Here is a 14,259-nt window from a genome sequence, read left to right as displayed (position 1 = left end):
CAGTTTTTGCCTTTGCATCAAGGTGGCCTTTGTCCCTCATCTCGTCCGTGCTTTGCGAGCAGGAAGTTAGGCCCACATCATGAGATGAACACAAGTAGACAGAGGACTGCCCGTACTCAACGGCTGCCACCGAAGTACCCCAGGACCGGGCCTAGGCGAGGGGCTGACGGGGCCCAGCAGGGGCAGTGAACTCGTGTCCCGCCCCCCGGAGCGGCCCCTTAACTCTGGGCGCCCGGAAAGGCCATTCCCAGCCTCAGCTTGCTCATCTCCATGGAGCCGGGCAGCGGCCCCGGCGGCGTGGCTGCCGCTGCAGCAGGTGGGTTGTGGCTCGGAGCCGTCGGGGCTTTCCGGGTGGCAGCGGCCTCCCTGCGGCTGGGCGAGGGCTCCGGGCGGGAGGCAGACCTCTGGGGAGGTGCCCCCCAGCCTGCCCGCTGCTCGGTGTCGTGGGCTGCTCGGCTCTTGCGGCGTCTGGAGACATCGTCGCGTAAACCCCGCGTCTTTTGGTGGAGGTCGGGGGTCTGCCGAGACAGCAGAGGCGGGTCAGGCTGGATGAGGGCGGTGGGGCTGCCTCTGCTTGAGGGCAGCGAGTGGGGAGCCTCGGATGGGCAGGCTTGGGAGTTCAGGGATTGCTTTCCTGAATGTTGTTTATTTGGTTTGATTGGAAGGAAGTGCCAGCCTTCACATGAAAGCTGCACCACTTCTTTGTTATTAATGAAGAAGCCATGTATTTCTTCTGTCTGCATGTACTCAGATTCTTAATTTTCTGATATCTGACAATTCTAATCTTTTTTTTCCCACTCGTTTCAGCCGAGTCACAAGTAAGAACACTGTATTGTCACAAAGTTATATAGGGTCGATGTTCGAATTTGATTAACATTGTTAGTGCTCTGCTTGTTAGAATAAGGTTGCATTAATTATGCAAGGACAACGGAAAAGAGTTATAAAAGAGTTACTGGAAAAGAGTTATCAGTGTTTTTACCTGAAACTGATTACTAGTAATTGGGCGGAATTAAAGTGTAAAAAAATTACTTGTCTATGGACTTGGCTGCAAATGCTTGGCAAGTCACTTATTTGCCTCACTCTTTTCAGCTTTCAGTGCTTCATAAACTAATATTCAGACACTAAGTATTTAAATGTGGTTATAGTTATGTTAGTATTTATAGTGTATGTAAGACTTCATTCTTCATTGCATACTGCATGCTTTTTGAAGTACTAGATTTTTACTGTTCCAGCTGTTCTCTCCTCCTTGTCGTCTTGCAAAGATTTGCTTTCTTTTGAACAATTTTATCTTTCATTCTGCCCATATACAATTTGTGTAGGAAAGCCAAGAACAAGTCTTTTAAAACGCAGCAGATGCTGTTTAGTAACTTAACCTGAAGGAAACTTGTTCACTGAAAGATACCAATCTTGCAGATTAGAAAAACTGTGGAAATTAACCAGTTCAGGTAAAGGCTGGAAGTGTGCAATTGAAAAGGAAATTATGGTGATATTTTAATCAATATACTTCAATGTGGGAAGAGGAAAGGTGAGAAATAATCCCCGTATAATACTCCAAACTTCATGATTGCCTTTTTTTTTAATTAATTCTGCTTTGAAATTCTTCATTTGAGGGCTTATACAGTCTTTGGGATATGTAGAACTTCAGAGATAACAGCTGCTTTCTTGTTGCAATTTGAGTATGTTCCACAGTCGAAAATGCCAACTGTAAATATACATTTTCTGTAATTATTATTAGCACATATGAAACTTAGACTATGAAATTCAGGCAGTCATTTACAATCTCATAAAGCTGTAATGAAAAGTATATCCTCAATTTGCAAACTAAATTTATATCCATTTATATCTGTGATATCCAGACGCTTAAGTGATCACAGTTTTGGTACAGAAAGAAACCTGTGCTGGCATAAGAACGGATAAATTGACACCACTGAGTTGCACTTTGATTTCTGAACTGTAGGCTTTATTCCTTTTTCTGCATGTCTTCAAGAAGTAAGAATAGTAAAGGGAAACATGGTACTCTGTGCTAGATTTGTTAGATATCATTGGAAGTGATACAGCAAAAAAGGCCTGTTTGAAGAGAAGAAAGAGTGCAAAAGGAAGAACTTGCAGCTTGTACAGAGAACGTACACATAATTTAAAACAAGAAATCTCAGGCCTACATTAGTGTTTTTCACTTGGCCTATTCTAATGCTAGTAGAGCAGAGGTGAATCCTTTAGGACTTCTGTGGTGCATAAGCTGTCCTTGCTGTCAGTACTTTGTAATGCTTTTTCAAGAAAATTGCCAGAGTTGAACTTCTGAGTGATTTGGGATTATTGTATGTTAAATCTGATATGGTATTTCTCCTCTAGATGGGCCAGCACAACAACATGTTAGAAAAAAGTTAAAAAAAACCTGTCAGATGATTCTGTTCAGAAACCAAAGTGCCAGACTAGTCCAAACCTGGAGATAGTCTAAGCATATAGTTATGGGAGTATCAATATACTTGTAGTATCTTAAGTTGGGAGTTTACGCAGTTTCACGTGGGAGGAAATAGTTTCCTCGTGTGATCTCACTGAAGAGTGATGCACAGTAACTTTATGAGGGGCCAAACTGATTGGTTTATTGTCTTTTAATTCTGGGCATACTTGATGCTTCCTGTGTGTTTTACTTTGCATTTGTATGCTATTTTGTTTGTGCACAGACAGTGTTTAAATATTCACAAGGTTATTCTCACAAGATTTTTCCATGATTTTGGGGGTTTTCTTCTAGAAAGCCCCCCCCCCCCCCCTTATTTCTACCACCACCTCCCCCACCCCCAAGATATTAAAAACAGCTAGGATTACAAATTTCTTTTAAAAGGTGCTGATTTTAAGCTTGCAAAATTTCTCTTATTAGTTAGTCACTTAAATAGTTTTTTTGACTGTCTCAGCTTTAGGTGCCTGAGAGGCACCAACTTGTCTCACTGAAGTTAGCTGTCCACAATACATGTATGTGGAGCTGAGCTAGTTAACTATCTGTATAATCCTGGGAGGGAAACGAGTGTGTTCACTGGCCATGACTTAACTTCATCACAAAGTAGATGCACAAATCACTTGGCATATTTTCAACATTTAAAATACCTGTTTCTGTCCATTGATCATAAAGGAAGTCTAGACAGCAAGCTCAGCTATAGCCTTCTAAACTGAGGATTTATGTTGTTAAGAGGAGAAAAATCATACCTCTAAAAAGTTACTGAAATACTGAGTGATTATGCTTGCGTATGTCTTTAAGTGCTATGAAATGCTTATAATTGAGGATCTTTAAAGTCTTAAATTTTTTTTTATGTTATTTGGTTTTGGAGAATTTATACGAGTTGATTTTTAGAAGCAAAAGTTATTTAAAGGTTAAATGGTTAGAAGAAATGAATTCTGTTACATTTTAATCAACTTTCCTTGTGCTTTTGACATAGTGTATTTTAAATATTTATTGTTTTCAGTATCACTTTAACATCTTGACTCCATAAAAAATATAAATGCTGGCTTAGTACCACAGGCTCATTGCTTGTGGAACTAAAAGCAACTGAAAGCAATAGGCGTGTGGTACTAAAAGCAAGTTTTTCCCTCAGTTAGTATGTCCACATCAGATATCTTTGTGTATTGTGAGTGTAGGTTGTTTAAAATTGACACTGTGGAGTAGCCTTGGTTTAATATATGTTTTTACAATAAAAACTGCTTAATTGGAACACAAGGCATACTTTAGTTCATCTTGATTATGCAGCTGTCCCATTATCATTATTTATTGTCTATACGAAAGACAGTATTATGTTAGGCATGCCAATTAAATCAAGTTTATTTTATTGTTTCTTAATGTTATGGCCTTATGGGTCTGCAGCTCAGCCCAGTTCCGCTAGAGCACTCACAGCATTTTGTGCTCTATTATAATGAGTCAATATCTTGGTTGCTATTGTATAATGCAGAATGAGGTTACAAAGATGTGGGTAATTTTTTCACCTTTTTCTGCAGCGTGTAATTGATAGACTAGTTCAAGTAAAAATGGTGGCAAAGAATCAGTTTTTCCTATTATGTTTGTGCCTTTAAAGACACACCATATATTTAAATGTAGGAAAACAATTTTTTGGCTGTTACATACTATTTTTTAGGGTTGATAAAGATTTTTTAGCCATGTAGTAGTGATGAATGACAGTTGCCTCTGTTCTGACAATAGATATCCTATCTGTTTCAAATGTGAAGAAACTGAGTTGTTCAATGGCTTGGAAGTTAAATGAGTTACAATATACTTTGTGCCTTACTGTGCTAAATTTTAAAGTATTCTATATGATCTGAATAAAAAGTAAATGTCCCATTGTAAGCAATTAGGTTTTGTCTATGAGATTTGCAGAAGTTTCTTCCATTGTTAACCATAAATTTCATGGGCAAACTTAGAGACCATGCCTAAGGTGTGCGATTCTGTGGCATAAATGAATATTACTCAAATGTTGAATTACTTCAAACAAGATTGGTTTTATTCTGAGGTGCCTTAAATTGCAATATAACTTAGCCCAGTTTCCCCAGTTGCTCTGTGGCTTCCCTGTTTCCAAGGTCAGACGGAAAACTGTAGCGCTCGGAAAGGTAAATTACCTAAAATTACCCACCTCCCTTACCCATAAAAGCCCCTGAAAGACTTCTTAAACACTCTAGAGCTGAGGATTCACATGTGCAAAGTGAGTTGCTCATTCCTTGTTGGGTGGGTGCAGTACATGCTGCTCTTTCTCTGGGTAGAAGAACCAAGAGCTGGCTGGGAAAGACCAATGAGCATGGGCCCAGGAGCTGGGGAAGGCTTATCCCAAGCTCACTGGCTTTTTCCTCAGGGAGCAGACCATTTTGATCTGACTGCGGACTTAACTGTACCCCTTTCTAGATTACACCTGTCTGGGAAGCTGATTTGTCTAGTTCAGGAGTGCTAATGCAAAGAACAATGAAGCAATCATGCCTGCACTTCTTTTAAAGACAGAAAATTATTGTTAACCCTGTGAACCTGTTGTTGACAGTGGTGGATTTCTGGCATGAGGCAAAAAAAACCAAACAGCATCCAGGGTACTTTTTTTTTTCCCTCTTGAGACTTAATTTGGTAGCAGTGAAAGCAACTGCTGTGAATTCAGGGGCTGGGCTGTTCAGCTGTGTGTAGTTAACAGTGAAAAAAGAAACGAGGTAAGAGAGGAGAGGATCTTCTGACAGCTGTGAGAGATTTCTAGGAGAGGAAGGCATGTTTTTGTACCAGTATAGGCTCAGAAATTGTATTTGTTTCTTGAAGATGTCACATGTTTGACCTCAGCTTCCAGACTTTGACAGCATGTTATCCATATGAAAGTGGGGTCTACTAGCAAAGTACATAAACAACCCTTTTGTGGAGTTGCAAGGTTTTTTGAAATAGGATATTTTTATCACTTGTTAAAATTTCTTTAATGAATGGTTTAAGTTTAGATGCAAGTTTCATGGCTTTAATTGATGTTTTCAATTTTTTAATAACAATGAATCTTTTAAGGCTTTAAACAGTAATGTGTAACCTTTGACACTTGGAATGGAGCTGATTATGAAGCTTCCGACTGAGATGAAAACTGAAAAGGTGGTCATCTGAAACTAGTGTTTTGTTTTTTGCTGATTTTTTTTTTTTTTTTTTTTTCTAATTAGTGGGAAGTGTTTCTTCTTCACATGTTGCAGAGAGAGTCAAAACCAAGGTGAGACTTGCCAGAAAGGTATCTTGCTGTAGTTAATGGTGTAATATGAGCTGCTTCATTGAATGCAGTTGCAGAATGCTGGGACTAGCAGGTTGAGAGTAGGGTGGTGCTTATGAATCAGATTTATCCTGGTTCCCTGTGTTATCCTGTTTACTGTTTATATCTGTGGTCCTGAAAGGATCTTACATCACCTCTTAGTTTCCCTTGGTTATGTAACACAGAGCTGTACAGGACAGTTCCCGACTTCATGTAATTATTTCTGCAGCTGACTAACTAGCTACTCAGCAGCCTTCCATGGCTAGGACCTCAGCAGGGCAATGGGTCCTCAGTGTGCTCTCCCTGCATGAGAGTTAGAAGGCTGGAGAGAGAGGGAGGTGTCTCTTGCGTAGGAAATCTGGAGACCCAGTCCTGTTTGACAGCAGTGTTAGTTGTGCCTATCCTCTGAGTGCGCTCACAGTATCAGCTTGTGGGTTGAGAGGTTTGCATAGGAAACTTGTCACAGGGCAGTATCTGTTGTTAGGCTCCTAGCAGAGTTTTCAAGGGGTTACTGGTTCCCTCCCTAGCACTGAGTAAAGGGTCAAGTGGAGCTTTGTTAGTAAGTAGTTATTATCCCTGAGTAACTTGGATACCAGATGTATCTTGGTGGATAATTCTTGATCCTGTCAGTTCCTGTTGGACATATTTTGGCATTAGGGGCTAGGCTTAGACTGGTGACTTCTTTCTGCTCTTGGCCTAGTTCTATTCCCAGATTTCTGGTTTGGTTGTAAATCTTCTTTTCTGTCTAACTACTGGTGTCATTTCTGTGCTGATATGAGCAAAAATGTTGTTGAGAAAACTCTGTAGCTGCCAGTATGCTTTTAGTGGAGTGCATTTGCATTTGGTGGTCTTTGGTGCAGCACTTCCTGAAAGGAACAGAGGCTGTGCAATTTTTGCTAATGCACAGTTGGCCAGCATCCCTATACTTCTAGCAGCATCATCCAGTGTTATTTTCTAAAAGATTTTTCCAGTGGTTTTTTAGAGAGCACTTGTCCCTTTAGGAAAGTGTGAAAAACTTCAATCAATTCTTAAAACTCCTGCTTTTCATTCCACAAACTTCTCTTTTCAGAAGAGCCGTATATTTTCTAGAAAATCTTTACAAAATCCACTGTTTGTGGAAATAGGTATGGCACTATTTTTAATAATTACCTGTTTTTAAACTAGAGATTTTGAGTTTACAACAGAATTCTCCAAAAACTTCTTTGATTGTATCTTGTTCTAAGAAGAACCAACTTTGTGATGTGCTACTTTTTCTTTTTCTTTTTTAAAGGCATGTTTACAAATAATTATTCCAGAAAATGAGTGATTCTTCTTTTTTTTTTTTTTTTTCCAGAGTGAAGGTACCTCAGTAAATTCGTTTGGTGTAAGGCACTTCTACTATAGAAATGGGTCTGTATAAAATGCTAAAAGGAAAAGGCCTCCATCAAAAAAGATATCTTATTACTTAACTGTATGTCCTAACTATTAAGGTGGAATGCTATTTAAGGTTACAGTGATTGTGATTTGTGGATTTAGATTTGTGGGCTGAGATTTGTAAAGTGCATAGTGGTGAAGTATCAGTGATCAAACAGCTGTGACTTTTCTTTGTGGTACTATGTCATGTGAGTAGAAACAAACAGAGCATGATAGAAAAGAAGGTGTTGATGGTAACTCTAATCATAAAAGGCATCTGACCATTCTTGAAATGCTGAAACTAAATACCATCCCCTGACCCACACTGGAACGTTGGTCCTTCTGCAGCTTCCCCTAATGTAATTTAAAGGAAGATGCTACTACTGACAGAGCATGTTACAAAGCACAAAGCAACTCTTATTTGTCCTTTTTCAAAACTAAGGTGAATCAGAAAGCTTTTGCAAAGTAGTCTCTGGAGGCATCAAAATGATAAACCAGCAGTGAAATCCATTTGTAAGGCATCTTTCTGCCTGCCTTAATTTGTGGCTCTGCTCTGTAAGGAGCTTCGTAAGAATGGAGCTCAACAGACACTGAGTAATACCTGGGTGAAATTTCTATTAAGAAGATAATCTGGGGAGCGCCTTTCAGGTTCAAAGCCAAAGATTTTGGATGCATTACTGTTACTTACTTATTCTTCTTTCAGTGTGATTCTATGTATTTTGCTTTATTCACAGTTTTGAAGGCAGTTCTATTACTTTCATGGTTCTGTATTTGTCAAACGTTTCCTTTGATGTATAAGGCAAACAAGAGTCTTATATCAGTTTGTTGTCCCACAGAGGTGCTGATCCTTTGAGGCTGAGAATTAACTTCAGCTTTTCACTGGTATTCTCAGATATGAGTGGAAAGGTTGTGTGAAAGAGATTTTTTACAAGTAAGAAATGTTGCAAAACATACCGTTTATTTCATGCATAACTGCTTTAAACAGTAGGTATAGATAGTAGAGTTCAGTTTCTAAAGGCTTACTCTCCCATTAGCTTTCAGAGTACACTGGTGGAATAGACTAGGTGTTTTTTGCCCTGACACAGTTTCAATTGGAGAACAGATTAAAACATAGCTATAGGTAGATAAATCCCAACGAATATTTGCAGTCTTATTCCTTGTGCTCTGTATGTTTCAAAGTGTAACTGACTGGCGTGTCTAAATGGACAGTATGCAAGGAATGCACAGGAATTGTTTGTGTGTTTTAGAAGCATTTGAAAGGTGAAAGAAATATTCAAAAGGTAGCTCTGAGTCCTACAGTGACCTTTACCCCATCCTGACTGTTTGCAACATAGCTGATGAAACCATCTTCATCACCTACTTTACTAGCCACTTGCATTACTTTGAAGATGTCTGCATAGACCTCTCTGCAGCTTTGAGGCTTAATGTTAGAACTGCAAGTGTGCAATACCAGGTGTCCAAAATCAGAAACTAACAACAACCTCAGAAGTGTTATCTTTTGAGTATGGGGACTTTTTGATATACTTTCAAGAAATTGTATGTATTGTGCTTAAGCTAAGCATAAAGAAGTGCAAATGCATTCTTTTTCTGGGGGAAAGGGTCAGGGTTTTTTTTTAGGTTCGTGTCTTTAGTGCTTTCATCTTTGTTTTAGTGGAGGTAACATTTGCATTTAATATTTCACTAGGATAAACCTATTTGAAGTGCTTTCTATTTCCACAATTATTCTCAGACACTGCCTGAATTTTATTTTTACAGCTAGAGTGCAGTTCATGTATGTTTTATTCTCACGTTGTGCACAGATGCTTACATTTCTTCTCTTTTCCATGATGATTTAGAAATGCACTAGCAATAAGATAATTGGTCTCACTGTTGTACAGTTTTCAAAGCCAAAAAAATACCTTGCATAATTTCCTTTTAGCACAGCCTCATAGTGAAGTTACCTTTTTATTTTCTGTTTTTCTAATGTGATAGAAATCAAAGGCAGAAGAGAAAACGAAGTTTGGTATTTGAAAATATCAAAACTAGCATTGGCTTTTGCAATTATCCACTCAAAACCACCAGGGAAGAGTTGCAAAGAATACACTGAGCATCTTGCCAAAACTGTGTCTAAACGAGATTTTGGATGGAAATCGAAAGTTGAAGTGCTGGAAGCTGAAGTTCTTAGATTACGTCAGGAGCTTCTTTTGAACAAGATCTGTCCCAGGTTCTGCTTGGAAAATGGTAAGTTTCTGAAATAGTTTCTGACAAGTTTATGCATTGAGATTTTTAGTAGGTTCCCTGATAGAAAAGTTGATGCAGCTTTACTGCAATGCTTTCATACTGAAACAGTAGCTGCTTTATTGCCTTGTGAAAAGATTTCTGAATTCTAACTTTGAGAGGGGGAATGTATTAGACTTTGGCAAGAAGCTCTAATGTTTTGTTTTGGGGTTTTGTTTGTTTGGTGGTTTGGTTTTGTTTTGGGGTTTTTGTTTGTTTGTTTCTTAGTAATAGACCTTTCTCTCTAGAGAAGTGATTCAGTGATTGTTCATACTTAGTTACTGTTTGTGTTATTGTTTCTGTGTGTTCTCTGCAACCCTGTTACAGACATGGTCTTTATTTAAGAATAAAAGTAACTTTCAAGCTGCTGTTTGCATCAGGTGTCTTAATGTTGTGAAGAACTGACTGCATTTGATGCATATGATTAGGAGAGATTTTTTTGTGGATTGAGCAGAACACTGGAAACTAAATCAATTCAGCTGAAATTTCAGTGTTCCAAGGCTAACTTCTTAAAGATTCTTTACCCTAAGCTGCTGAACTGAATAATACTATCTCATTTCGCAAAGTAAGCTCTCCTGGTTGCAAGACAGGTGGAGAAAAGCAGCTATCCCTAGTGGATAATACCTTTGAAAGACCAAAAAATGCTAATTTTCATTGCCCTAGTCACAGTGAAGTTGTTCATAGACCTAAAGTATGGTAAATCTTATGTAATATTCGATGTCTACAGCTGCACAAATTTTTTGCGCTTTCTTCATTATCTGTACAGGGAAGTAGCATGCTTACTCTACACTTTGTTGTTCATTTGACCCATTGTGATATTCACTAATATGGGTATGGTGAATTGTCCACAAAAGACATTCCTTTCCAGTATATCTCTGCTACCAACAGGCTGGCTGGCTTTGAAAAAGTCCCATGCTTCACAAATCAGTTCAGGAAGTGCTCTTTGTAGATATGTCTTTTTATTTTTTTATGGTCTCAACAGCCTGTTCAAACATACCTTGGGTAGCTGACCAAGTCTCATTTTTCAGTCAAGACGAACTTTTGTTTCAGTCTCTGTTTACCTAATGGAATCACAAATAGTAAAGGTGCATATGTGGTATTTATAATCCTTCTATATTGCTTCAGTTTCCCCTAGGTACAAAACCAATGCTCCACTAATTTGAAGGATTGGCGTATAGCTGCTTTTCACTTCAAATGTTTGTTTATATTTATGATTACTGTGTTGATAAATCTGTTAGACAGAAAACCTTTTGACATTTGAAATACTTATGGGAGTTCACATCAGCCCCACCTGCTGTCCAAGAGGAGTAGGGCACAGTCTTTCCCTTCAGTTTCTCTTGAACAGTTGGGTGTAAGAGAATAGTAAGAATGTGTGGAAAATCAGAACTGTATCATAATTTCTGTCTCTTCATACAGATTTCTCTTAATATTGAAAGGGCACTTTTGAGTTCTTGGAGTCTAGTTTTGAGACTGCCATTTTCTGTGTTTTCTTCTCTGTCTTCCTTTTGACTGTTTGTTTTGGTTTTGTTTTGTTTTTTTTTCTTCCCCCTCCCCCCACTTCCCCTCCCTCTTTAAACCTTGGTATGACATATGAACCCTTCTGATAACGGATTTGAGCCACATGTTATTTTGGAAAGAATATGTTCTTCATCAGACAGATATAAGTGCTGAATGAGCATTCATGTTTACAGTTACACTGGAGACAAATGCTCAGTCTCTTGCTTTGGAGTAAAGAGTGTTTGTTACTGATAACTGATAGTATTATCTATTAGTGAGGTCTGTGCACTCTGGTGGTGATAAAGTTCATGATGTATATTAATAGCAGAACATCTGTGGTTGACATTTAAAGGTTGTTGCGAAGCCTGCCTGTAACGGGCCATTTCACCACTGGCATCATCTGCTCTGGTGGGAAAAAAAATCCTCTCTTGTGTGTTGTGCCAGTTTTGAGAGTTTTTGAGCCCATGGAGAATAGAAGCTAAAGGCTAGCCAGTGCTGAGATGAGGAGCTTGAACCTAAGTTGAGAGGAGAGGTGGTCTAAGTGGTGTTCTGTCCTGTTCATGTGAAGGCTACTACAAATTCATCAAGCCATTGTTCTAATTTGTTGTTGATGGTATAGTGCCCAAGTTTACCTGATAACACACTGGAGAAGTTGTCTTTAAGGCAGAGGATAGCTGTGCTTGTTCTTGTGGTCAGGTAATCCACAGATACCTTGGATCCTTTTCTTCCTGCACTCATTTCTCCAGCCTCACTTTTGGAGTTGATGTTCTGCTAACAGCAATGCAACTTTTAAAAGAATTCAAACCCTCATATTTTCTTTGGCTGTTTTGTATTCTCTAACAACTCCATAGATGCAAAAATACTAGAGTTTCACAAAATCCACCACTGGAAAATCTTACACAGTAAGGATCAGATACTGCATTTGCATCTGCTGCTGCCTGTTGTGAGCTGGAGGATTTGAGTCCTTCAGTCAAGGTTCACTTTGCAGCTGTATCTTCCTTTTCTGCATTCTGACTTTCCCACCTGCTGTTTGTAATAATAATAGTAGATCTTTCAGAGGCTTCTGGAATGATTAGACTGCCCATGGAGTTTCATTGCCCTGATGTGAGAAATTTGTGAGCTCTTTGAAGCTGTGATGCCTGTTTTCCTTCTCCATAGCTGCACACAGTATGGATGCACAAGCACATCAAGTAGAAAGAACAAAGTATCCCATTTTTAGAGTTATGTTGTCTGAATTATTTTTGACCCATGTGAGTACTTCTTTGTCCTAAAAGACCCTAGAAAAGTTTGGGGTTCCTCACTGAGGGGGAGAAACATGCTTTGCTACATGATTAGGTAGCATGAGTTGCTGTAGTTTAATGTGTTGTTTATAAAATCACCGTTGGTGAATATATACCGTGGTATATATTCACTCACTGTGCTGTGTCTGGAAGTTCCTTATTTGACTAAGTCAGCAGCTGTCTTTCTGAATATGAGGACACTAGTACTCATTTTACATGATGGTGCTTTTGGTTGCATGTCAGCTATCCAAGAAGGAGGAGAAGCAAATCTTTTTGTAATTGTCATTTCATTATTCTTCACCTTGCCAGCATTGTCTTGGAAACTGTCTCCCTAAGAAGAAAAAAAAGTCACATTAAGCAAAGTTTCTTACCTTATTTTGGTTCAGATTGAAATTTCACAGAAAGGAGGAGAGAAGCTTGTTGGTGTTTTTCCAAAAGGAAGAATATAAAATATTTTGAGCATTCTGTTGTCACTTTGCTTTGGAGCTACATGAAAAGGCAAAGCATTGATGAATTGATGGATTTATGGATTGAAGCACCTGTCCGCTAAGACAAATTCCTTAGCTGCTATCAGCTCATCAAATCAACAGTCATATTGTTTCTTGACAGCTTCTGTTCAAGAGATCTGAAAAGCCTGCAGCTGTTACTCCATCCTGAGAAGGCAGAAATGCAGTACTCTACCCTTTTTTGCCAAGCATGTATTTTAGCAATGACAGTTCAGAGGATATATGTTTATTGCTGTGGTTGCTTTTAGGCTGATACTCATGAGGGTTTCCAAATCAGTTATCCAGGGTATATGTTTAGCAAAACTTGTATTGAGTATGTATTATCTCTTCTTCAGCTTCACCTTCAGTCTTGGTTCATGTTACTTCCTTCTTATGCTGTGGGTAGGAATTTACTGAACTGTTTGCTCCTCTAATTAAAAAGGAAAAAAAAAATCATTCAGATTCTTTCCTTCCCCCCCGCCTCCTTTTTTGAATTATTCTTCCTTATACAGATCAGTTAGAGTAGAACTTAATCTGTCATGCCCGAAGTCCCCTCCTGTGTTCTTAACCTTCACAGTAGCATATGGTTGCCAGCCCACCCTACCATAGTGTGCCTGTGTTTAGGGAAATGCTGAACTCTGAGTCAGAATGTGATTAACATGAATGTCTGATTTTCAGCTGTGTCTTGAGGCTGTGTTTGATTTCTCAGGATACTGTCCCTGAACTTCTGCTTCCTGTGTCAAGACATATGGAGCAACTTGTATCTCTTCAGGAAATAAGAGCCAGAGACAAAAGTATTTTTGTATCTTCTGCTTCACTCCTTAACTTGGTGTGTTTCTCAAGGCAATTAGTTGTACATGGGGAAAAAGGGAACGACTTCCTTTGTAGATAAGTATAAATGAAGACACTTCAGTCTTCTTCTTGCTGAAGCTCAGACTTGCTGCAAAAGCAGAAGCATATAGAATTGGAATCAGCTAGCTCATCAGCTGAAGTAAAACTGATTATGGACGATACACAGCTCCAGTTTACCAGCAGCCTTGTTTTGGGCCACAAAATTCACCTGCTGCTTCCTTTTGTACTTCCCTGTAAGTCATAGCTTGTGTGTTCCTTGCCCAGTAGGAACAGGCATAAACTCTGGGTACTAACCTTAAAGAGCCAGCATTTCCTCAGTAGGCAAAGAAGACACCAGGTAAGTCCTGCTTTGAGAGCAGGAAGAGTGATAGCCAGTTAAATGTTTTTCAGAATAATTTGGTTTCAAGCCTCTGAAAGGACAGAACTCTCCACTATGACTTAAATAACCTACCTTGTGATGTTTCCTCTGCCTGCTTACATTAAAAGGAGCAGTGAGAGAATCTAATTGATAATAGATTTTTATTTTTTTAAGCTCGTTTTCAAAGAGATACCCATGAGATGAATTCATAAAGATCAAACCAAAATGTATGCAATTCTTTAGTGCATATGTTCTCTGTAGGCTTGTAAAGGAATCTTCCTCAATAGTGGGGGAACCAGAAGTCCAAATCAGACTAATAATAATAAAAACAGTCTATTCTAGGAGAAATTACTTCTCTCACCAGAAAGAAGATGAAATGGTGTGAAATGTTTAAAACTGCCCTGAATAGC

At 38.9% G+C, this 14,259-nt stretch overlaps 1 protein-coding gene across 3 annotated transcripts in view; it reads left to right on the top strand.

Annotated features, from left to right (window-relative positions):
* Positions 1 to 265: 265 nt before the first annotated feature.
* MEI4 (meiotic double-stranded break formation protein 4) overlaps positions 266 to 14,259 on the top strand; it is a 78,182-nt gene continuing 64,188 nt past the window's right edge. For all 3 annotated transcript variants that reach the window (XM_061460438.1, XM_061460437.1, XM_061460436.1), the window contains exons 1-2: positions 266 to 316; positions 9,093 to 9,341. In XM_061460438.1, coding sequence (XP_061316422.1) covers positions 271 to 316; positions 9,093 to 9,341 — 295 coding nt within the window. In that variant the 5' untranslated portion in view covers positions 266 to 270. The remainder of the gene's footprint in view (positions 317 to 9,092; positions 9,342 to 14,259) is intronic.

Source organism: Pezoporus flaviventris, unplaced genomic scaffold (genome assembly GCF_033815535.1).
Source record: "Pezoporus flaviventris isolate CSIRO_AGI_PZ_B2104156 unplaced genomic scaffold, CSIRO_AGI_Pfla_v1 ptg000031l, whole genome shotgun sequence".
Lineage (NCBI taxonomy): Eukaryota > Metazoa > Chordata > Aves > Psittaciformes > Psittacidae > Pezoporus > Pezoporus flaviventris.
The sequence above is the reverse complement of the archived record's forward strand: the minus strand, read 5'-3'. Positions and strand labels throughout refer to the sequence as shown.